This window comes from Dermacentor albipictus, chromosome 2 (assembly GCF_038994185.2).
Source record: "Dermacentor albipictus isolate Rhodes 1998 colony chromosome 2, USDA_Dalb.pri_finalv2, whole genome shotgun sequence".
NCBI lineage: Eukaryota > Metazoa > Arthropoda > Arachnida > Ixodida > Ixodidae > Dermacentor > Dermacentor albipictus.
In genome coordinates, this window is record NC_091822.1 from 72,535,921 (window position 1) to 72,561,839 (window position 25,919).

General features: G+C 44.6%; 1 protein-coding gene across 2 annotated transcripts in view; it reads right to left on the reverse strand.

Annotated features, from left to right (window-relative positions):
* Nucleotides 1-18,635: 18,635 nt before the first annotated feature.
* The window catches only part of LOC139046729 (cysteine/serine-rich nuclear protein 2-like), a 34,449-nt gene continuing 27,165 nt past the window's right edge, over nucleotides 18,636-25,919 (reverse strand). For both annotated transcript variants that reach the window (XM_070532922.1, XM_070532921.1), the window contains exons 5-6: nucleotides 20,426-20,636; nucleotides 18,636-18,928 (exon numbers count right to left, since the gene is read on the reverse strand). In XM_070532922.1, the coding sequence (XP_070389023.1) occupies nucleotides 18,858-18,928; nucleotides 20,426-20,636 (282 nt within the window). In that variant the 3' untranslated portion in view covers nucleotides 18,636-18,857. The remainder of the gene's footprint in view (nucleotides 18,929-20,425; nucleotides 20,637-25,919) is intronic.

The window sequence follows — 25,919 nt, forward strand, 5'->3', positions numbered from 1 at the left end:
ACCAGGCTCCTCTCTCGCGCTTCTTTTTGTACACGCTGTACCATCATGTGGCCGCGCCGAGAAGCCCGCGCGACGCCTCCGAGAAGTGTTGCACGCCAGGTGCGTGCGAATACTGAGAATCGTTCCCACGCTTGCCGAACACCAAGCGCCGCATATTCAGTGACGCATGTTGGCAAGATGTCCATTGAATAGCGGCACATACACAGTCTATTCTTGGCGCAGCTCGCAAAAGCGTTGACCTGAAAGGCGTTCTTTGAAAAGTGGCACAAATCCAATGTGTTTGTCCGGAAGCCTGCTAATGCGTCGGCTTGAAATTCTTCAGGAATCCTGGTGACGTCAGCTCAACTCTGCTCACCATCGGAGAAGTTTAAGAGATCTTTTTTGCTATTGTGGAGTGTCACAGACCCACTGGCACATACCTGGTTACCTCAGTTGGTGTCAGAGACGTTCATTGAGGAGGCACACACGCACTCGAACTTACTCAGTGTGCCAAGTTGGCATGAAAAAAGTTCAATGAAGATCAGTGCATACAGAGTGGGACACACCGAGTGCTTCAAGTCGCCGGGAAAGTTTCTTCCAACAATGGCACCTATCCGGTCCCGTATCTTAGAGTGACAGTTATCGATGTGAAAGAGGTTTGCTCGAGATAGGCACCTATGCACACAAAAGAACAATCCCCGAGACCTAAGTTGGTGCAATGATTGGCTTCGAGTCCTGATGTCTCAGCACAGCTGCGACGCGCAACTCGATCATTTCAGTACATATTACCCAATAACGCAGGTAGGTGGTAAAACGTTCAGATACAAACATCAATAAATATAAGTATAGAGGTACAGAGCGCCAGGAAAATACGTGAAATACCCTCGAATATAAATATAGCCCATTAAGATTACAATTACCTCATTCGAAAATCTAATTTATAACAGTTTAAAAAATTACTTATGGGGCTGTACGTGACAAAAATACTTTCTTATTATGGGGCGCGCCGTAGTGGGCACCTCCGGAAAATTTGACCACCTGGGGTTCATTACCGTGGGCCTAAATCTAAGTTCACGGGTGTTCTTGCATTTCGTCCCCATCGAAATGCAGCTGCCTTCGCCAGGATTTGGTCCCAAGACCTCCTGCTTAGCAGCCCAACACCATAGCCACTAAGCAGCCACGGCAGGTATTTATCACAGTTACAAATGATTTCCCCACAAACTTAATTGAGGAATTAGTCAAAAGCAATCGGTTATTTCTACGTTACTTTCCTACGAACTATCTATTATATTGCACAGATACCCGAAACAGAACGCGCAGGCCGGGCCCATTCTGTGCGTCCTCTGTACCCCATTCTAAACTGCCTATTTTTGCTCACAAATGCTTTTCAAGATTTTCATAAATCATCTTCACTCGTGGTTTTTATGAAGACGTTAGCTCTGAAACTAAATGTTCGCGGTGGAGGGAGGGGGGGGGCAGTCGTGAGGAGAGAGGGCGGGAGGAAACAGGCATCTTACGCACAAGGTTGCTGTGGCTCGGCATCCGAGTCCTCTGCGAAGCGCAACAGTTTATTGTTGCTTGGATTTGAAGAATATAGTCCCCGTCGGGTCAACAAAAAAGCTGCAAAAAAATTGCCCGTCGCCGATGTTCTGGCATTAACGTCTTAAGAGGCCATGTTTCTATTGAGAAATACCAAAACAGGTTCCGTTTAACGGCCAACATCTGGGGCAGCGTTAACATGAGCAAAGGAATGTTTAGATCCCGTAATTGCGTATCTGAACTCGGGCATTCGTGAGCATGCTGCCTTTCACTATCTCGGGCGTTCTACTGTAGTTCCTGCCGAAATAAGGTTCCCAAACGGCGTCAGCCGTTGCAGCTTGTCTCGTCAATAACGCAACTAATTACATGTAATTCGTCAATGAAAGACTTCTTCCCCGCCTACTTCACGATGACTGTCGATGACAATGCGTTTAGCATTGAATTAAGCATTGCCACCGTCTAAACGAGTCACGCAAGAGGTGCGTACTGCAGAGAGCATTACATGCTGAATGCTGTGTGCTGCCACTTTGAGGAACCTTATTTCTGTTCATAGCAATCAATAGAGAGCACACAATAATTTCCGTATCCGTGTACTATGACGTCGCTGGACGGAGCACTGGCTCTGTTAGGAACTACTGAACATGCTTCTCATGTAGCTGAGTACGAGCCTCGCACAATTCTAGCAGTTCAAGCCCCTCAAGACTGCGCGAAAAAAAAACATTCACGCGTGCACAGATGTTTATTTGTACGCTAGCCATCTGCTGCTTTCTCTTTTCGCGATCACGAATACTAAAATGCGGCTCATTCATGCGCATGAAAAACACAAGGAATGAAAGCCATCAAGTTCTATGCACAGTTGTCGCACTTGCCGTAGCCTAATAACGACTGCGAACATTACGAAATCGATATACCCACATGATCGCTTTCTGCTTATCTTTCTTTCACGTGTAAAACACAGTTCTGCGTACGGCTTGGGCTTTCGATCTCCTGTGCTTTTTTTCTGAAAGCGAACCGAGCAGAAACAAAATAAGAACATAAAGAGCCGGAATACAATTATCAGTACATTTATAGCAGGGCCGCAGCGTAGGAAGGCAGGATGCACACTGTCGCGTAGGTAAACTGAAGGAAAATCAGTGCAGACCCGTGGGAACTTACTGAAACCGAATTCTTTTCTGTTTTCAAAGGCACTATCTAATGTTTTCAGGCGCGGCGAAAAACTCGTCCAGCGAGTACACACCACACAAATACAAGCTTCCCATGTCTCCACGTCCATCGTAGGGCTGTTACAAGATTTCCTTCGTCTCTCGCTGGTTACTGGTGCAGCGAATGATGACGCAAGACAACACAATCTAGACTAGCTGAAGCCTTTCGATAGCCTTCTCCAATTGGTACTTACCCCATCACACTACGACATTTGGGGACGGTGGCTGCATGACTGCACTGCTGTGCCGCCATAATCACCATGTGGGCCTGGCTCATGCGCCCGTGCAACACGCAGCCAGCCCGAGGCCGGAGTGCGAGGAGCGGCGACCAGAAAGCAGTCCAGTTGGTCTGGGGTTTCGGGCAGTAAACGTTGTCTCTTGAATTGCTCTTTCACCCTGTGTCGTCTCTAACAGCCTCAGCTGGCCACTGGCTGTGAAGCCACTGCCGTGAGCCCACATTTGGCGCCCAACATGGGGTGCCAAATCAGTACTGCGGAATTCCGCAATGAGCAGGAAGGTTCTTGAAAGGAAAAATTGGCATCCAGCGGCATGTAGCACGAAGCTACAAAGGAAGTCCATACGGGTTTCTCAGAAAAAAAGCTTCATTGTTGAAGAAAGGTTCGTCCTAGTGCGGCATGAATTCACCCGGACGAGGAAGCACTTTTCTTCAGCTACGAAGCTTTATTTCCGAGAAACCCGCGTTGGTTTCCTTTGTAGCTTCGTGCTACATGTGGGTGAATGCCAATATATTTGTTTTCGCACTACTGTGGAGCTGCTTCGTCGCCTTTCGGCGCCTTCGAGCAACGGGAGACATTGCCCAGCACCAGCTGCCGCGACCGGTTCGTTGATGTTAGCGCTACTGAGCACGTGCAAAATAGAAAAAATTGTGCGAAATTATCGCATTTTGGCAAATGCATATTAAGGTTTTTGGTGATGCTCGACATCAAAATAAATATGTAATTAATAATATATATATATATATATATATATATATAGAGAGAGAGAGAGAGAGAGATAATAAATATAAGTACATGCTTTGTGATAAAGAGCATATTTTTGCACTTTAGAATTGTTTTATACACGTGGGTTCGTTCGAGCTTATATATTCTGGTGCAGTGCTCGACTGTTGAATGCATCAGCGGTGCAGTAAATGTACGTGGCTTCGCGTTTGATGATGTGGTGTGATTGCACGAGCGATCGTATGGTAAAATTGTGTTCGTGTGTTTTTGGTGCGGAGTGTGCCGGCGAAACTGTCGGTATAACGTCTCAGTAACGGTGGCAGGAGTGAGCCGAATCAAGAGGGTGTACGTGGAGTGTTCAGGCTCCGATGTACATTTCACTGTAATGCCCATGCATTACAGTGAAGCACTGTAATGCATGGGCACTACAGTGCTTCACGGTGCCACGAGAACCATGACGGTGAAGAATCTGCGCGCCTGTTCACATTCCCCTCGGACTCAGCAGGACAACTCAGTGGATTAAAGACATCCGCCGTTAGGGCCTCACACCAGGAAAGCTAGCGGTGCTAAGGAAAACATTCCTCTGAACTAGTGAAGGGTAAAACGGATGCTGACCAAAAACATTAAAAGTAAAGAAACCAAGAGGTTTCGGCTCACATGCGGGGGCCTTGTTCACAATGAATGTAAATTAAAGGCAGTTCCTTTGGATTCTTTTATTTTAATGTTTTTTGTCGCGTCCGTTTTACCCTTGACTATGAGCAATCCCGACCAGGCGAGTTTTGTCGAACTCTTGATTTCATTCCTCTCAGTTGCCGATGTCTAGGCCTTCTTTGCATTGAATTACGCCGCGTGCATTCATATGCAAAATAATGCAAAGAATATTTGCGCAGCTAATATGACCTTCCTCTGTTGGACTGCGCAGAATACGGAGCGACACAGTATTGGTAACATGAAGGCAAGGCGGAATTTACACAAAGTTCTGTATATTACACTGCCCTACATATGACGTGTCGCTGTTGCACTTAAGGTTCTACGTGAGTACAAAGATTGTCTAAGTAATTGAAACGAAGCTGAAGCTTACACGTCTTCTACCTGAAGCATTTCCTAGCATACTTCCGAACTGTCCTGCATATCTTTCTGCCCCAGCTGCAACCACATCTCGAGAGGCCCCAGATCAAAAGAAGCCACCTCGACACGCAGCTTTGCTGCAAGGTGCAAACAACTTGTCCACCCAGACGCATAAAAAGGAAGAGCAAATTAACGAAACTGGCACTTTCAGGCTATCTCAAACTGCCTCCCACCTATGAAGGTTTCAAAATTATGGAGAGTTGTTTCACAGCGTCACTGCATACTCTTCCTCAACCTCAAAGCGGATGACGTCGCAACTATGAACCAATCAATTAGAATTACAGAGGCCTTCTCATTGAAGCTGTTTTATCAAGACGTCGAAGTCCCCAAAGTATATGGCATAGCCATCATTCCAAAAATATGAATGACATTCGGGGCTTGACGCTTCGCCTGGAGGCTGAGGAATTTGATGTGACAATTGCCTTCCAGTCTCAGGACAAGACGAGTGACATACTGGATATTGCGCTGTCGTTTCTTGAGGACGCAACAAATCCATAAATGCAAGAAGAGGAGCGCGTGATGCTCATAACTTCTGAAAAGAACAAGTAATCTTGCTTTTGCGCAAATCACCCACTAGTCTTCCAAATTGATGGTATTTTTGAGCCTCTCATTTGCCATCTCTCCTCACGCCTATAGCTACATGAGAAACTACGGAGGTCTCAGACTACCGCATGAGTCAACTATCAGACGTGTCTGCAGTTTACATGTAGTGAATCCAGTTGCTGAACAGCAGCATGTTCCCTTCCTGCTGTATGTTAAGAAACTCACGACTGCAATGAACGATAATTAAAAAATCTGCAGTTGTCATGATGAATTCCATCTACAACCGTATTTCCCTTACAAAGATGGCACAATCGTCGGCGTTGCCTGTAAGAGTTCGAATGTAGCTAAAACGCTATATTTATTTATGATTCTAAGATTTCTTTCATCTCACAAAAGTGTTTTTCACGCTTTACTACTTGATAAATATCAATGCTGAACAGCTTAACACTGTCCTCCGGAGCATCATAAATGAGCTTGAAAAGGTTGGTCATCGCATCATTGCTGTAATCACAGATAAGAACTCGATCAACCGGAGAACAATGTCTCTCTTTGGAGCACCATCAGAAGTCAGCAGCTCTCACGTTCCTCCTTCAGATCCCACGCATCCCCTACCTTTTGCATTGACCATGTTCACTAGTTGAAATGTGTTTAGTACAATTGGGTTAACCAGAAAAACTGGCACATGCACGTTTATTCCTTAACTTCTGGATCTATCCAGAAACCCAAAAATTCTCACTGCATCGTTCAAGACCCTCCGTGAACTTCACCTAAAGGCACAACATGAACTTGTCGAGGGTGCTCCAACGCTTTCAGTAAAAGCCGTCGAACCATCTAGTATGAAGATACGAAACTTTACACTTGCACTAGAAGTGTTCGACCCATCCATCATGATTGCAAACTTCCTAAGGGGAGTTGAAACCTGGTGGGGGATTGTTAATCTCAAGTCACCCAGCAAAGAACGGCGGCTTCGCGATGTACTGCAGACTCCCATCGCAAAAAAGTTGTACCCGCAAGTAGAATTCCTCCGAGAACACCACGCGGTTGCTTGACGTATGGGAGCATTTTAAGTTTGATATAATTCTCACGTGGGACATACATAGTGCTTTTTGACTCACTGCCGGGGCATTGGTTAAACTCATGAATTATTGCTTCGGACACGTTCGATTTGACTATGTACTCCTGGGTAAACTCCAAATAGACTGTTTGGAGGAAAGATTTGGCAAATATAGACAACACATCAGATGCCACTACCATGTCTCCATTAGGCAGGTACTCAAACCTGAACACAAGCCTCGTGCTTAGAGTGCTCTGGGACTGCCACTGATGTAAGCAGAGACATCTGCGATAAAAATTGACGAGGCTATTCTACATATCCTCAACATTGAAGCAAATGACAAGAACGTCGACATGAAGGAATCAAATTTATACATTTACTTGAAGACCAATACATTTTACTAGAAAACGCGGAGATGACAAAAAGCATGAATTGTAGAGGACTGAAGTTTCCCCAGCCCATAGCAGTGAATGCTGCCATGATTGTAGAGATCTTATTGGACAAGCTTCGAAGTCAGAAGTATGCTGCTGGTTGTCGTGCTTTTCCAAGCCAAAGGTACGTCATTTTGGCATTAATAAGCAACCTGGTGAAGGACTGTGGCAATATGGACGAATGCGAAAGTGGTCATAGCCCCGAGCTAGTGCTGCAGCACATATTCAGTGCAGCAACTAACAATCTTCTGAAAAACTACTGCAAGGTTAGGAATGACCGCCTTGTGCAATTGAAAGTGCCTCAAAAGAGGAAGCAGAGCACTTCCAATTCTTGACACACTTGCGTTTTCACTTGTCGGTGTGAAATCACTTGTATCTGAGTGCACTAGCAACAGAGCTCACTTGTGCATTGAGTTAAAAGGTAAACCCTGAAGTGAAACAGAAAGCACTTCGCTATGTATATAGTTGTGAATGTTTTGTGAGAGCTATGAAGTTATCGAAATATCTGAATGTATTCAGATTCAACTAGAGTAGGCAGAGAAGTTCTACAGGTTGTGCTTATATTTATTGAATTTATGAAGCTAAATTTCATTCGTAGCATTACCGGAAAATTCATACCGCCATTTCATTCATAGGATTCGTTTCATTCTACGAGCATTACCGCAAAAAGAGTGCTCTAGTCTTTTTATAAAGTTATTCTCATTAGGTTTTGTCGACGCAATCTTCAATCGTGTTGACGATTTTGGCCCATATTCAGCGATGTTAAAAGATACTTGGAGTCCACACCTACAAGTGGTAAAATAACCTTTAAAATTTCTACTTTCAAAGATTTATATATACCGCGAACTGTGACCGAAAATCGCAGTGTATATATGCGCCGTCACCATTAAACGACATGGCCAAAAGCATCAATAAATGCTTTTACATGTCGCTGCAAGTACAAGAACAAGCGCGCAACAATGTGCCTTCCTGAAGATTGTGTGTTCGGCGCACGTCATAATGTGATGATGTCAACGAGGAGCCGAGAGGCCGTAGCTTGCCTAGAGGGCGTTGCACGTGAGTCGCCGAACGAAGAACTTTTGTACACAACACTTTTGTACAAGCAATCAACTCAGCTTGTCCTATAAGAACAGGTCTACGAAGACACAACAAGGGAACACACGCAAGAACAAACTCATTTTCTCCCGCCTTCCGAAGTCTCCGCCAGAAGGCAGCAGCCGGTGTCGAGGATAGCGGCGATGCTCACACTCTCGCGACAATGCACTTATCTCGTTACGAGAAAGTAAAGAAATCTGGTCTATAAGCACTGAGAGTAAAAAAAAAATGCAATACATAGAATATGCAGCTGGCTTTTAGTTTCCAACTTTCATAAGTCAGGCCACATATTAAAATTACTAGAAAGCTTTTTTGGCGTAAGTACTAGTCATAGCGATGTCTGTGCTTTGCAGAAAAGCAGTAGATTATTTATTGTGGAAACTGCTCAGTCATTATTCAACAGGAAACACTTGTTTTTTACTCCTTGCCACAGGCACCTCTTTCATTTTTTACTGCATTCCTTGGGCTCCCGAAGCAATGATTGTAAGACCCGAGAGTATGCAGAAGCTTATTCATACTTTATTTTTTCCTTCCATAAGCTTTTCTGTGCCAGTAAGCTGGTCTAGTGAGCCTTCAACTGTTGCTAGCGCCTCTACAAATTTTTGTCAATTCTTGCACAATGCTGCACAATAATGTGGAGTGTTGCGAAACAATGTACAGTAATAAATAGGGGTACGTACGGGCATAGGCGGTGTTCCAAAGGGTTAGGCTGCTAGTGAATATTCGGTCGAAGGTGCGCCTGAAATCGAGCTTCATAATGATAGCTCGTAATAATTTGTAGATACTCTGCCAAAAAGATAATGTGTAAAAGCAATCATTCGTGAGGAAATTATGGTCGCAGTTATTATTAGTCGAATAAGATTATCAAATTACCACGTGCTGATTAGCATTCACTCTTGCTTGAGCCATTGTTAAAGCAACCTATACGTCAAATCAGAAAATTCACAACCTGAGAGAAGTTTTGTATCTTCACAGCTGCTGTCTAAAAAGTTACCTTGAAGAAATTACCAAAGAACATCTTTGCATCGTATTATTGAGGAAGTGCTACGAGGACTGCAGCCTAGCTTCGACGATACCTGTAGACGAATTTTGTTTTTCCTGACTTGTCAGCCTGCCGAAAATGATCAGATTAGACATATATACTTAAACTAACTCGTGATTTCAGACGGTGCATGACGTTGATAGCAGAATTCCAACAGAGATTTTCAACAGCACGAAGAAAAACATTAGATCACTTTGGTCGATATCTATAGGCACGGTAACAAATGAGTTACGAAACTTGAATATTTAAAAAAAGATAAGCATTTCAACTCGCTTTCTAGGTACATGCATCGCTGCACGCTTACACCGTTGAAATGATAAGCTTTCTATCGCGCTGCAAATTAAGAGGTCCTTCAATTACGAACGACAATGCCTTTATGTCGAGACAATTCATTGTGTATGAAAGGGCCTAAGAGTTTCTCAGTGCAAATAAATGTATTTGTTTTTACGAATAACATAGTAACAAGTTACGTGTTCTTTTAGACTTATCTGTTTAAGCCCCCGCTCTTGAATTCCAGGGTTTTACGTGTTAAAACCACGATGTGACTATGAGGCACGCCGTAGTGGGCGACTCCTGATAAATTTTGACCGCCAGGGGCTCTTTAACGGGCCCTGAATCCACAGGACACGGGCGTTTTTTTTTTCATTGCGGCCCCATCAATATGCGCTAGAATAGCAGCTTGGGCTTGTTGGTTTTCCATCCTGCTGTTAACAGCGCAAAATGCAGACGAGAAGCGAGACGAGCAGCGCTTGTCTCGTCTCGTCTACATTTTGCGCTGTTATCAGCAGGATCAATATGCGGCCGCCGCGGCCAGGATTTCTTCCAGCGACCTTGTGGTCAGCAGCCACAACACCACAGCCCCCATGTCAAATCAGGTAAAGAAGCTTTCGTTGTTATACACCTTGCAATTGTTGCCTATGCCTATGTGAAGTGAAAACACGATGCCTGCAGCAGAATACCACAGTGGACGGAGTCTGAAGTGGGCAGAATTTGCTGCGCAGTTGAAAAATAACTGTCGACGTCACGCATGCACAGCTGAAAGACATCGAGCTAACATTTTATTCTTATTTATTTATTCAGAATACCTCTAAAGGCCCTCTCGCAAGAGGGATTACATAGGGGGGGGGGGTGCAATAATGCATGCAGATGTAATAAGTGAGTAATAAGGGGAAAAAAGAAAATAGCGAACTGATAAGCAATAGTCACAAAAGATAATAATACAAGACCTCTAAGGTTATTGTAGTAGTAATAATAATCAGAAGTGTACAAAAAGAGGATACGAATCACAAATACACGAAATATGAGGGTAGTCTGGGTCATAGAAAGCACTCAGACCATAAATGTATAAGAAATCAAAAAACAATACAGCACGTAAACTTAAAAGGAAACAACGAAACACCGCAATAAAAATAGGAACAATAACCATAAAAATATGCATGTTACATAGAGGACAAGAACGTCGTTTAACATCATTCATATTGGGAAAAAAATGGGGGGGGAAACTTGACACAAGAAAGGTTTACGCTCTTTCATTAGGGATTAGAAGTTTCTGGAATTCATTTATGTCAGTGGCAGTGGCGATGTGTGATGGCAAGCTGTTCCACTCGGTTATGGTGCGCGGTATGAACGATCTGGGATAAGTTAGTGTGCGACACGTGAAGCGATCGATTTTAAAAGGGTAATCACGGCGGGAAAATATGGCAGAGGGTGGCCTAAAGAAGTCCCCGTGAAGTGATGCATGATGGTAGAGCTTATGAAGAAGTGATAAGCGAGCGATTTTACGGCGACATGATAACACATGCAGTTCAGCACGATTCTTCAATGAAGTGACGCTGGTGTGACGTGAGTGATCCGAAAAAAATAAAACGCACAGCACGGTTCTGCAGGGCTTCGATGTTTTTGATTATGTAGTCTTGATCTGGATCCCAAAAGGCTGAGGCATATTCTATTTTAGGATGGAATAAAGTAATATAACCCAGTTTACGTATGTGCGATGGCGCAGGTTTCAAGTTACGCTTAAGAAACCCAAGTGAGCGGTTTCCTGAAGCAAGGGTGACGTTAATATGGTAATGCCAGGACAGGTCAGACTGAAAGTTAACTGCAAGACATTTGTACGTGGTCGTTAGTTCCACTGAACTATTATTTAGCAAGTAAGATGTTGGAATGCCAGAAGCTTTTTGAGTGAAAGACATCAACTTAGTTTTTGAAGGATTTAGTGTCATTAGCCAAGTTGTGCAGCACGAAGTTAAGAAGTCAAGGTCAGATTGCAGAGATTGGCGGTCAGCCTCAAAAGAGATTTTGCGGTAAATAACACAATAGTCAGTGAATAGCCTAGCCTAACTCTAGATTTGAGGGAGGAGGAAAAGTCATTTATATAAATTAGGAAAGGCAATTGACTTAGCACACTTCCTTGAGGAACACCGGATGAGACTAGGACGAAAGGAGAGTCAAAGTTATTGATCGACGTGAACTGTTGTCTATTAGAGAGGAAGGCTTGCACCCATGCCAGAACAAGTGGGTGAATAATAAATTGTCTAAGTTTTAGTAAGAGCCGGTGGTGAGGACCTCGATCGAACGCTTTTGAGAAGTCAAGGAATATGGCGTCAATTTGGATGCCGGCGTCCAATGATGAGTGTAAATCCTGAGTAAATCCTGCAAGTTGTGTTTCGCACGAGAAGCCCTTGCAAAAACAGTGATGGTATTTGAAGATGATATTGTGTTCCTCTAAATATGTAATTACTTGTGAGTGTATAATGTGTTCCAAGGGTTTACAGATGGTATTAGTTAAAGATATAGGTCTGTAGTTAAGTGGGGACGAGCGATCCCGTGATTTAAATATGGGCACTACTTTTGCTATAGGCCCGTCCTAAGGAATGGCGCCTGACGATATTGATAGAGAGAAGATGGCTGCCAAGCAACGATAGATACCAGAAGAAAAATGTTTAAGTATTTTGTTGTTGAAGCCATTATGATCAGATGCAGATGAAGTTTTTAATTTCCCAAGTAGAGATAAAATACCAGTTACATCAATTATTATTTCAGCCATATTAATACCGGAAACAACATCAATGTTAGGGCATGTAGTAATATCCTCAAAAGTGAAAACTGTTAAGAATGAATCATTTAATAACTTAGCACACTCGGATTCAGTAACAGGAGAACCATTGGTATTAGCAAGAGTTACATCGGGGTGGTTGCTGGGATTTATTGTGCGCCAAAAGCGCCGAGGTTTATTTATTAGCAAAGATGACAAATCATGGCTAAAAAAGTGACGCCGAGTAGTTTTAAGAGCTCTTGACATTCTTTGTAACACTTTTTACAGCGACACCCCGAAGCTGATAATCTGTTTTTGCCTGCCATTCTGAAAAGTCGTTTCTTTTTATTATTAAGTCGGCGTAATTGCTGATTGAACCATGGAGAAATGTTGCTTGTTTTGATTGTCATAACTGGAATGTATTTGTCAGTTAAGTCTGAAAGAGTATTTTTAAAAAGGTTCCAGTTATCTTCATTGGAACGTGACAAGCGGGCATCTAAAAAAATGTTCCGTGAAATGGGATAATTCGATGGATATTGCATCAAAATTGGCTCGCTTATAACACCTTATACACTTCCCAGCAACTCGCTTTCTGTTAAGTGAACAAGTTAAGCTTCCAGTAATTACGTCCTGATCAGAAAGACCATGGAGATGGGCTATGTCAGTAAACAGGTGAGGTCGAGAAGTTAAAATTAGGTCTAGAAAGTTTGCGCATGTGCTCGAGCAACATGTAGGCTTTTCGATAAGCTGGTACAGCGAAAAATCAAGGCAGGAATAAAGAAATTCCTGTGCCTGAGTATCATTGGCTGAAACAGATAGTGTAGACCATTGAATATTGGGATAGTTGAAGTCTCCGAAGATTGTAAGAACCGCATTTGCAAACCTCCCGCATATTTCAACACCAACGCGATGAAATTCACTTTCGAAGGTAGCATTCATGTCCGGGGGGTGATAAAAACACCAACAATGAGATCAGTGGAACCAAGCTTCAGGGACACAAATACGTTTTCAAGAAATGAGTTAACAAAGACCCTTCTTTTCGGTCCTTTCTATCGCAGCGAAAAAAGTTAAAATCTACTTGACTGACAAGAATATTATTATCGGAAACAATATCGTTCAGCCACGTTTTTGTTAGTGCGATGATGGAAGGCGAACATGAGTCTATACTGACGATAGTTCAACACTTTTAGAAAGAACACTTCTGATGTTAGTTGAGAAGAAAGAGACCTTTCCGTCTGAACGAGATGGGGTTGTTACATGTGCGTGACGCTTAGAAGGGGCTCGTCACGTAGGTGGGGTGATTGCTGAGAGTGCGTCGGTGCGTGGTACACACACCGCGCAATTAGAAGTTGTGTGCCAAATGTAAGTGTCGTTATTTCGGCACAGCCTGTCAAAAATAAGGCGCACACGATCACCTTCCTTCCTTAGTGTTTTCGAAAACTGCAATAACTTCCTGCGTTTGCCCCGCACAGCCTAAGAATCGCCCCGTGCGACACTGAAGGGCGTATTTTTTTAGTTTGAAGCCTTTGCTCAGAATGGTTTCGACTTCTTTGTCATTAAAAAGTTTAGCGATTATGGGGCGCTTTTTATCTGAGGAGAAGCGACATATGCGGTGAGCCCTGGCTAGTGACAAAATCGAAAAGTCAAGTCGGTTCATGCAGAAGTCACGCACAAGGCGTTCAGATGATTCCCACGTTTCAAATCGTTTCCCGTCGTCAATTCCATAAAATATTACGTTAGACCTTCGGGAACGATTTTCCAAGTGGTCAATTTTGGCTTGAAGGTCTGAGAGGTCTGATGAAGGTCTGATATTGTCCCGGCGTGACCGGTTTTTCACCTCATCGGATTTTGAAGTGATTTTAGTCATAGATTCCCTGAGACAATTTTGGAGTTAAGCTTGTCACACATTGCACTACAGTCAACAACTCCTGTAGAAGATTTGAGCGAAGATACACGTATTCCAAAGGCTTCGAAGCGGGAATTAAAAGATTCTTTGATATCGGCAATGTCCCGTGCAATTTGTTTGTGACCAGCCGACAATTACGTGAAAAGATTAGCCGTCTCTGCAGGGGAACTAGTGGAGCACTAACCGCTACTTGTAGTAGTGTTATTAGCCTCGCTTGACTTTGATATAATTGCTGAAGGCACACCTCTAGCTCCAGGGTTAAGCTCAACATCCCCACTCAAGAGAAGGCTACCGTAACAGTGCAAAATGCGAAAGCAGCAAATAACAACTTTGTTCGGACAGAACAGCAGCAGCAAAAAGCGGTCATCAGAACGGTAGCTATAGGCACCTTGAATATAACACCTGTGTGAAAAACAGGCAGCGTTTAAGAAACATTCCGGCGTTGCTGCTGTACTGCCCACTGAAGGAAGGTGCCGTTGCGAAGACCTTTATATCATCTGGTGTAGACGTCGCTGACCGCAGCTCAGCGGTGATTGGTAGGACGACGATGACATCAGCCAGAAGCGAACCGCGTGTGAGGCCGTCGGCAAAGCCAATGGGCATGCAAGGGCTATCACCAACAGGAGTGACAGCGCTGTCCATGGGCACACCATCGACCGCATCCGCGTGCCGGTGAAAATGAAGCGCAGAAGGCAGTGTCCCCGAAGAAGAATCCATGGAAACATCCCAAGAACTGCGTGAAAAACAGGCAGCGTTTAAGCAACATTCCGGCGTCGCTGCTGTACTGCCCACTGGCAGGTGAGGCGTGTGCAATTCGCTGCGGTTTAGTCCAGAAATGTAATGGGTAGTGACGTGACGTGTAGCGGGTATGACTCTGTCCTTTGCGTCATGTTTCTGCGAGAGGTATTCTTCATCTCAAGTGCAACTTCCCGTTCGAACGAAAGCGCCACCTATGCTGAATTTCGTCCCAATAGTATTTTCCATCTTTCAAGGACTGTACACCATGAGGGTAAAAAAAATGGCTGTGGCTTAGCTAAGGTTAAGCCCAGGATGCGAAGCATACTAGCCTTTATTTTAGTTGTTGAACCACTGTTTAGCCTGGTGAACTGCTGTTGCTTGGCTACATTTGGTTCGGCTAGACGAAGAAACAACTCATGCGTTACTCGGCTTCGCCTTCAAGAGTGGAACGCGACAGCGTTCCCGTCGACCCGCCAAGGTGAGTAAGACAATGGGCTACGGCGCAGCGACTACGCGCCCCGCATTGGACGCGGTGAGCGTCGAGCAACGCAGCGTTCGGCGCGGCAACGAAATGTGCGCCTGAGCAAGCGACGCACGCCTGAGCCTTAGAAACAGCTCGTTTCTAAGGCAACGCCGCATTCACTAGAGGCGCTTTTGCACCGCTTTGAAGCATCGAACTCGTGGCTGAGAGATATAAAGAAAAAAAAAACTCATGGCTGAGTGGTAGCGTCTCCGTCTCACACTCCGGAGACCCCGGTTCGATTCCCACCCAGCCCATCTTGCAAGAGTTGAGCCAAAGCCACCTAGAAAATCAGTCTCTGTAGCACGCCGCAACCTTCGCTTCTCATTCCAACGAGCAGCTCTGTCTCCAGGAGGCATCTCACCTCGTGAGTGTCAAGCAGAGGCAAGCGCAGCTGCTTATATACCGCCGCGACGCCACGAGCGACGGCGCGAGTTGGAGCTCCGTTTCTCCTCTGTCGTGACGTCACGGTGTCACGTGGTATTCAAGGCGACACCGCCGCGCCTGAGGAGCTGAGTTTAGCTCTCGTAATATGCTTCGCATAAAAAGTGAGGTGAAAGAAATCCAAATTCCCTTCTTAGGTCTACATAAGCTATGCTCCAGTACCTTGAATTATAGGCCAGCACTTTAATTCCGCTATGAAGACTGCTCCATCACTAAAATTTCGACAATCAGTGTGGAGTTGCGAAGGAAGCAAGAGTACCAGAGCGCTGAGCGTCTCCCCTTTTGGAGTGCTAGACGCTTCCTCTCCGTGTATCGAGCGTGTCCGCAGGAACATACGGCTACGTTTTGTGAGGACACATGCACTGGACGGGTGATTGCTGCGGTTGAGAGTAGGCCATGTTAATGCATCCCAAATCGTCGAATGACAACTACCGTAGGTCATCAAAAAATTGCGCCAGTTTTTAATGGCTTGCATCATAGTTTATAGCGTCAAATATTTGAGGGGGAAGTTGCGGTTTAGATATTCCATTTTCGTGAAGCATAATACACAGTATTACAGTTTTAGTTCCACGTGCTTAGCTTAGTAGTGGGCTCAGCGCAACAGCAGGTTCGAAGTGCGCGTGCGCCGAACGCTAAACGACAGCGTTTAGCTTACGCATGCTATGCAGCCCCCTCAACCAGCTAAACAGAGGTGAAATTGCAGTAACGAAGTGTCTTGCTTTGCTGTTTCTGTGAACTTTCCGCTACAACACGATTATGCTGCTGCCAGAATTTACTCCATTAGCGAAGTAGATTACACTTCGTTACGGCAATATAAACTGGGTACCTGGCGTACCTCTGCGCCAGTAGATTACAGCACCATGAAGGCCGTTCAGATTTGTGCATCCACTTATCCGTTAAAACACCTAGTCCGCTTGCGTTTACCCGAATACCGGAAATGCTAGAACTATATTAGTGGCTTTGCGCAGTTAACGTGAACATCGTGGCTACGTGGCAGCGGCTCCGGCCGCCTTCTTCGAACTAAATTTGTCGTTGCTGTCGTTAAATTTACTTCGCAGAAAATAGGAGTGTACAACGGCTTTCTGTTTGTTTCAGGTCGCTTCGTGGACAAAATATTATGAATGACATTGCTGCGTTTTTGAGATCGCGTCTCATTTCGAGCGCTTCGGGGCCTAATAAGGCTGACTTCGGAGTGTGGCGCCACTTATCGGCGAGCTCAAGATATAGACGCGACGTCTGGCTTCAACTTATTTAGCGGCCGATCGCAAGGGATAGATATGGTTAGCGATAGGACAAATGTAATGCGCTCCCTACTGTCATCGGGCTGCTTCTCGCATACACACGCAAAGCTTGGCAAATTTAGAGAATCAATTAAGCCCGCCATATACGCGAAATTTAGAGGGTAAACAGCGTTCTCGGAACGTCATCAACGCTTGACTAATACCCCTCTCAAGCCGGAAAGTTAAGTGCACTTACGGGAGTACATTTCAGGACCGTGAGTGACACCTTAAGCTACCCGGTGCTAAACGGGAAAACAGAGCGCACTCGCACTAAAAAAATAGCGACATAACAAAATCACGTTTTATCAAGATGTAGAATAAAATAAAAAAACTTAAAAGGCATTGCTTTCGTTGTATTATAAATGAAACACAATCTTAGTCTATATTTACTAAACAAAAAAGAAAATGGCTTTATCATAAGAGTTACAAGTCAAGGCCGGCCAAAACTAATGCATAGACAATCCAGAACAAGATGGTGGCGTGCGACAAGGCGGCATTTGCTCCTGCTTGAACAGAATGTCAGCGAGTTTTCTTCCGATTGTTTTGTTAAAAGCTGTTTAACAGCTAGAATGAAGTTCAGTGTCCTTTTTCTATGTGTTATATATCGTATCTTGTAAACCGCTGGCGGCGAGGCTACGCACTCGACCAGCAAAGTGCGTTCCGTGAACGCACTCCGACCGGAGGGCACTCTTCTGCAAGGGCACTCTACCTTCGATGTTAAGACCTGGGAAAATGTACTAAAAACCGAGTGACGTAAGTGCGCGTAACTTAAACACTTTACAGGGATCTAAACTCGCTTTCCATAAAGTTTGTTAGCACGACGGTAACGCTAGTTCCACCAATCACCCACTATTGCACTAACGGTATACTAAATCTGTCAAAAGATTCAGAATGAGAACTTACTGAGAGTTTCTAGGAAAAAAAGGAGCAAATTCATTCAAAGGCATTCTATGGACATTTATTCGTCTTATTCGTCTGACTAGACTCGTACATTAAATAAAATTTAACAGACAATAAAATGAAACAGACATCTCACTAAAATTCAGAAGTCAATAAATGTAAGAGCTCGATTAGAACATCACAGGCAATATGAAAATGAAACATTCAGAAAGTTCCCACGAAGAAGTATGGTTTGTATAAAATACGATAACTATGATGACAAAAAAAATTGTTAGATGTCAATAGCCTAAACATCCTGCAATTTGTTTACTGAATGTTCCAGGTATTGTTCCTCTCGATATACGTCGCCGGACACTGAGCACCTGTCCCATTTAAAGATCACCAAATAACTTCAACTGTAATTGGCCTAATTCATCCAAATTGCAAATATACAAGACTCATGCCCTACTGAAGCGTTGCGTAGGTATTTGACTACACACACACCCATATAATATATATTTGGGCACATTTCGTTATTGCTTTATGGGTTGGCTGTTTATGGTTCCTTACAATTTCAGAAGGCGAGGTTCTAAAATATTCGAGCTCCCCACTACAGTATCTTTCGTAGCCGAGGTTCTGGGTTATTACACTCAATAATTTAGTGAGCTTTGCTGATGTGCACAAAAAAGACAATGTTTGTCCCATAGGGTTGCAGCGTGAGCTGTCAAGACCCTGTCTAGGTGATGGACCCTTGCGGCGGTGAGCTCCCATAATAATAAAGCGAGTTCAATATATATGCTACTACTGCTCCGAAGATCATATTCTCATTTACCTACCCGTAGTGATTGCACAACAGTGACTGTGTCATATCATAATAAGTATCTTGTAATGTGTGTAGGCAATGTCTTAAAACGATTAAATTCTAATAAGCAAGAAATCACAGGCATGCAAGGGAAAGTTGTTGTAGCATTCTGATGAGTGCGGCCGGTGGCTCAGCTGGCACCAGGAGTCCCGAGTCAACGAGCACTGACAGTATCAGCAGCCATATCGGAACTGTCTAGGTCAGGAAAAATCAGAACTCCAATTAGCGTTTCCCAGTCATATCTCCTGTCAAGGAGCAGGCCTGCTCGAACTCTTGTGCCAGTTTATCCAGATCTATAACCATAAAAGAAGACGATTTTATCAACACAGGTCACTTTAAACATGTGATATTGAACATGCGAAACACGTTAACTGCTGCTTCCCTACCAAATGAAGATCGTAACCCTGCCGTTCAAAAAAGAAACGAAAACGTCTTCAGACTGCTGAAGCACAGCCAAATGCAGGATACAAAAGAGAATGTAGATTTCATATTTTGGATGGTTACAGTAGAGGTCACAATTCGACGTTTTAGAATTTTCCTACCATCGAGAAGTGTGCGCCTAACGTCGCGAGATTGGTAGCAGAAATTGTGTGTTATATATGTAGCACCTTACTTTCCTGAACGTTTTTGTGTGAAACTACCTTATGTACTTATGTAAATGGCGTGCATAAAGCTGGATATAAACAGGAAAAAAACTGGATAGAGATGAATATCTCAGCAATCCTAACAATGCACTTAGACTTACTACATCGATTTCACAAGGTTGAGCGTTAATCTTATGGGACACATACAGTGATCGTCGATTGAAACCCAATATTCTAACAGCATGGTAGCCTGCTCCGTGAGTCACCGTCGAGGGCCGGTTGATCGTCGGGGCGCCAGGTGCAGCCGCAATAGGTCAGAAAGTCCGTCGTTTCCAAAGTTTGGCATAGTTCCCAAGCTTGAATTCAGAGCACCCAATAGTGGAGCAAAAAGCGTCTGCAGCCATGCGACCCGAGTATCTGCTTTCAATCACAGAGCACTACGCTACAAGGAAAAGAAATCTGGCTACAGCGCCTCCAACGCTGGCTGGAAAAACAGCGGACGTTATCGTTTGTGCTCTGCTCAATAGCTATGCCTTCCACTTCCGCATCGCATGTCTTTTTGTTTGTGCACTGTCCTGTTAGAGTAATAAATTATTACTTGGCTATTAATCTATCGTCCAAGGTGTACTTGTCAAAAAAACAATTGAGCAGCAAAAGGATCGTCGCCATGTGCAACACACGCCTCTTAACACGTTGCCAGCAGCACTCTTCATTAGCAGTCTTAAACATTGTATAGTTGACGTTTGTACCTCAAAACCACCGCTACGCATCCCTTATTGTTCAGAGGAATGCCTCTGCGAAAGTCTGCAGTTCAGCACAATGGAAAAGTCTTCGGGTTTTATAGCTACACTACACAACCATTGTCAAATGAAAGCTCGATGAAGGCCTCGGCTTCGATAACATATATTACAAAATGACCAAGCAGCAATTATTAGTTATGTTTCCGGTACTCATACGTTTCACTTTATTTTATTTGTAAGCAAGTATCAGTTGCAAGCAAGCAAATATTTCAGTTAATAAAGTTACTAATTCGGCCCGCATGAGAAGTTTCGATGGCAAGTACACCCGTGAGCAAAAGTATGCGGACCACAGGTTCACCGGAAAAAAAACGAATTTCTTCGTAATTAACACGCATAAATTTAAACTGATGAGTACGCTAGATATCTTTGCTCACGGATGTACACGAGTAGAAAGTACAGGACGTACTTTCATTGGGGTCTTCAACCTTGGTATCCTGGCGCAATGCTTCGAGTCCGAGACCGGAGAGCGGCTTGTCTCCAGCAGCTTGCTTCGCTTCTAGGCGCTTGAACGTGACCCGGTAATGTTCCCGCATAATGTCAGGGCTGTATTGGCGGCAGCCACACGGATTACCGCATGCATGTTCCGAGCAGGTGCAAGGAAAGCCCTCCCGCTCGACCTGGAAGTCACGTTGATAGAAAGCACGGCTCAAGCAATGAAGAAAAGCGTTTACTGCATTTTAATGCGATGAGCATCTTTTGCCTACTTCAGTCGTGATGCTATCAATATGCCAGAAATCAATCTCATTCAATAAATATCACAATCAATAAATTTATCTGTATCGAGCTAACCTTTTAGGCTGACCCAGTGGGCAAAGTTGTTTGCCAGCTTGAGCCACTAGGTATGTGCTCGTGATGCCAACGTAGCCGTTGCATCACTGTCATTCTAACTTTGTGATCTGCCTGACGTCGTGCCGCCATCTTCACGCCTTCTGCACCAACCCAGTGACCCAAGTTATCTTATAACTTGGATCACTAGGTCTCTGCTCGTGGTCATGATACCGTTGTGGTCGTTGCATTGTCGTCACACAATCGACACCGTACCGTTCTCGCTGTGCCGTGGCCGTCATCCCTTGGTTTTGCGAGCGCCATCACTTCAGTAACCTTAATTGATTGTAGATTCCATCGCCATCATTACGTTTACATCGCTAGATCCATGGACGTTAATCCGTCATTCTATCGCAATGTTACCGCCACCATTCAATTGTGATTATTACGCTATTGTCATGCCATTGTCGCCACGCCATCGTCCTTAGATAGTCCCTGTCAAGCATCTGTCAAGCATCGTCGTCCCTCCAGGTTCGTCATCCTGCTCGTCATGCTGTCTTCGTCCCACCATCATCATCAGAGGCTTCGCGATACAGTCGTTCTCATGCCATGGACGTCAATGGAAAGGCGGTATGACAACGTTACTTCATCATTGTATCTCAATTATGCTATCGTCATTTTATCCTACTTGTGCTGCCGTCGTCATGTTATCGTCGTTATTCTGTCGTGACCAGATAATCGCTGTCATGCGCCTGTTGTATCACCGTAGTCGTCGTCGTAATCCCAACTTCCTCATCCAGTTTTAGTCATACCGTCGCCATCACGCCATCATTGTCATACACTCGTCTTGTTTACGTTGTCTTGTAGCTATACCATCGTCATCATGAAAGAATCACGATCTCATGGCCATGCGGTCGTCGTCATAGCGCCTTGTTTTTTCCATCGAAGTCATCTGCGTCGGCGTGACAGTGGTCGTCATGCCGCCTTGCTCGCGGTCATCCTTGGCAACTAAGTGCCATAGCACAGTTGGATGGTTGTGGAGAACGATGTATATAGACAAAGCAACAAAATTCGGATCGACCACTACGGATAGTAAATAAACGCGACTTCAGAAATAAAGTGTTTCGCTACATTTCTTGAAGGCTAATCACTTTACAATTAATGAGTCATGGTGACGACTTCTGCGCAAATTTTTCTCGCACATTCAAAAACCACGAACGTTGAAGCCACAACACTATCTTCTGCTGCGCGCACCAAATCCACTCACCCTTTAAATGGATCTCAAATTGATGAAATGTAAAACACATTTGAAACTAACAAGTTGCATTGTTTGGTGAAGGCCGCTGCAATTGCATTTGCCAATTATCGTCGTAACAAACGCAGCAATCAAGCAACCAATCAAAAAATGACGGCGACAGTGAAACTTATAACGACGTTGAGCTGCTCCTATCAATCATGCCCCGTCTAACAAATACATGGGCGTTCACATGGCGTCGACACTGTCATGGTGAACACATATTGACACCATCTGTTTTAATGCTTCGCGTATTCTTGGATATTTATACGTAACCTAAAAACTGCATCACCTCAAATAAAGAAGGCTAGCATATCCAACGTTCGTACGGCTGCACTTAGAATACGAGCCGTCTATCTGGCATCTTTCTCAATTATATATTACCTCTGACACAGAAGCAATACAAAATCGCGCTGCTCGGTCTATAACCTCCGAATACTCTCGCGAACCAGTATAACCGCACTGAAACGTACATTTGAACGAACTATATTCGCTTTTCGGCGGATTGTATCTCATCTCACCTTGCTTCCCGCCTTTTATAACCATCCGCACTCCAGGCATTGCCTGTTAAGTCTACTCTCACGTACATCTACCCTCTTAAACCACTGCCGCCCCTTATCACGCATTATCACCCATCACCTGCCATGAACACTTCATTCTTCCCTGGCGCAATAACCCATTAGAACAGCCTCCCAGAAAACATCGCCTGATGCATTGACCGCAAATAGTTCCGCGAAATCTTAAATACCTACATTGCTTAATTACTAATCCTACCGCACCCTTAGTCTAACACGATCTTTCCTTTTTTCACAATTGTTTCCGGGGTTTTTTTTTAGCTCGTCTGTTCATTTGTACTGACACTGTCGCAAGGAATAAATCCCTCGATTATGCAATGCCTCCGGGCCCTTAAGGCGAATACAAATTAAACACATGAAAATGAAATGAATGGTGGGTTCAAAATCACTTTGTTATGTCCATTGCCCTCGTGCTATCCAATAATAACTTGTGCTGGGATACATGCCAATTGGGGTGGACAAAATCAAACAGGCATAGAAGAAGACTACTTTAGGGCCCGCGGAACCACTAAACAGCCACGTGCGAGATAAAATTTTAATAGAACAGCACAAGAATTGTCACCGCGTGCAACACATGGCTTCGTACCTGACACGACCATCTTTGTGATAGCTGCCTTCTGTTCCGATGTTATGGTCTTCCGTATTTCACTGTCCACGTGATGCCTTTATATAGCGACGTGAAACCCGCGAAACGACGACGCGGTTGGAGAAAGCAACTCACCCACCGCGACGCGAACGATGTCCGTCGAGGTCTAGCTGAACATGGATATAACATGGTGCGCCAGTTACGCAGATGATCGAGGCTGATCTGCTGCACTAACATGGTGATGAACGCTTCTGTTAAAGGGCCCATCAACAGGCGCAATAACAAATTTTGGTTATACGCTGGAAGTTAACATGTGTCCTCTAGGGAGCGTTCTGCCGCAAAAAAATGTTTCAAATGGACTCATTGATAGCCGAGATAGAAATATTTCGGTGCTGGGAATCCATGATTTCAGGAGGCAAGCTTCACCGAAAACACCGATTCCCTCTACTTGCCCCGACTAGCCACCGCAAGCGAAATTCCTTCCCTGCGTTCTCCCATACCTGTGCGCGAGGCTCGCGTGACGAATACGTCATGGGCACCGCCTTCATTTTTTTGCCCCGCTTTTCCTGCGCGGCGCACTTCATCTGATGGCCTTGTGCGCGAGCGGTTACAATTGTCTGGTTTTGTGGAGCGCACGATTTTGTGCGCTGTGCACGAGGACACCTGACCAGCAGTATAAGTCTGCTACACGAATACTGAGGCCGACAAGCAAATCACAGAGCATGATCCTGCACTCAAACACGGTAGAAAAAACAGTTTCGCTGTCTACGCGCGCAACTGCATGACGTGGCAACAAGCAGACGAAACGTAAGCACATCTCTCTTGCTGTGGTGAGAAGCAAAACAAGAACATGCATACATTCGGTTTGTGTGTTATTTCTGTAAGCTTTAATTAGTCTATTCTAGGCAGATATTACACAAATAACAGATGTTGCCTTGAATAATTCTCGAAGTCACTTGTAGCCACGAGCCACGTCACAGCGCGAACACATGTACTTAGGCGCACTAGCACATGCACGTCATCCTCTGGCTTGGAGCGCGGCGGCCGCGAGGAGAAAGGAAAACGGCGTTCGGGTTGAAATTGCGGATCATTCCCAGGCGCATGGCGAAGTAATACTTTGCAGACACGATCGTTATCGAGCATTGTAAGCTCTGCGCTTGTCAGCTCTATATGACCAGACCTGGTGAGAGGTTATGTAAGGGTAGTTGGTGCGACATACATCTTGTTTAAACGGCGTGAAAATTCGGCGACAGCAAGGTACACACAAAAACAGCTCTGTTAAAGCGGTGGTCCTGTGTGTATGACTTACTTGTTGTCGCCGTATTTTCGCACTGTATGAGTGAGGAGGCCAGCTAAGGAACCTTGCAGCGGCGATGTTGCTTGGCCGAATCTTGGCTTCCGAGATTGCACCAGTGCCGGTGCGATCTGAGAAAATGCCAAGCTGCGCCAGCCTGCGTGGTGCAACTAGGCACGCACCAACGGCTTCTGATAGCAAAAAAAGATGAAAGAAGTCCCAAAAGGTTTGCAAGCGTATGGCATATAATAGTGTATTTGCACGTGGTCGCCGATAGGCATAGTTAGAGCGGCTAGCATGACGGTTAGCCTAAGAAAGACAATTTCCTTGTTCGGTGCACCGTTTCATAGCCGTTGGGTTAGCCAGCGCTACGGCGGCAGGGCGAGTAACCGTACGTAAGAGATGCCGATGACACAGTACAGCGACTGACCGACTTGGGGGCGACGTTGCTGGTGGCGGAGAAATGTCTTAATAGACTGCGAATGACGCGACTGACGTACTTGTAGAATATATTAAGTTTGTTCCACTGATTTCTTGTCTTTGGAATTTACGATATGCAGGGACTTCAATGTATCCGGACGGATGTTCTTGTTGGTCACATTGGTTGCGTTTTTATATCCATGATGTCATGAGGCTCGGTGGGATATACTTGTCATGGTATAGCCCAATTTAAAAAAATAGGTGAGGTCACGTGGTTATATCGGTAGCCATTGGGTATTCCGCGGTAACTTCACTAACGTGCGGAACTACTGTTCACCCAGTTTTTCAACAAAAATATTCAGGCAGAACCCATCTCACAATGAATTCAATCATAAAGGGTTTCGCTTTGAATCAATATAGCTACACATCGTATACTGCCACCGCTGAAACGCGTCAGGTAAGAAGTGTGTATGCTTATGGGCTCTCTCGTGATTGGATGAATGGGTGGATGTTATGAGCGTCCCCTTTGGAACGGGGACGTGGGTTGCGCCATCAAGCTCTTGCTATTATACTGCCTTTTATCCTACCTAGCTTAAACAATAAAAAAAATGCACTATGAACTACCACACCCAAATTATCTGATCCCTTATTGCGAACTGTGCTTTTGCACGTCTCCATCTCTTGTCGCTTCCCAACTTTTCTTCCACATATCCTCCAATCACCTCTTACTAATGCCTATTGCGTACATGTTTGCTTTACCACTGCTCCTGCTGAACCCAAGGGCTTCAAGGAGGCCAGTGGGGCCTAACTCGACCGCTGGGTAGACGTCTTCACAGTCTAATAAAACATGCTCCATAGTTTCCCTAGCTTTACCGCAGCAAGCACATGCTTCTTCCTTCTTATATCTCGTTTATAGGTGCGTGTTCTAAGGCATCTTGATCTCGCTTCGAAAATAATGAACTTGCC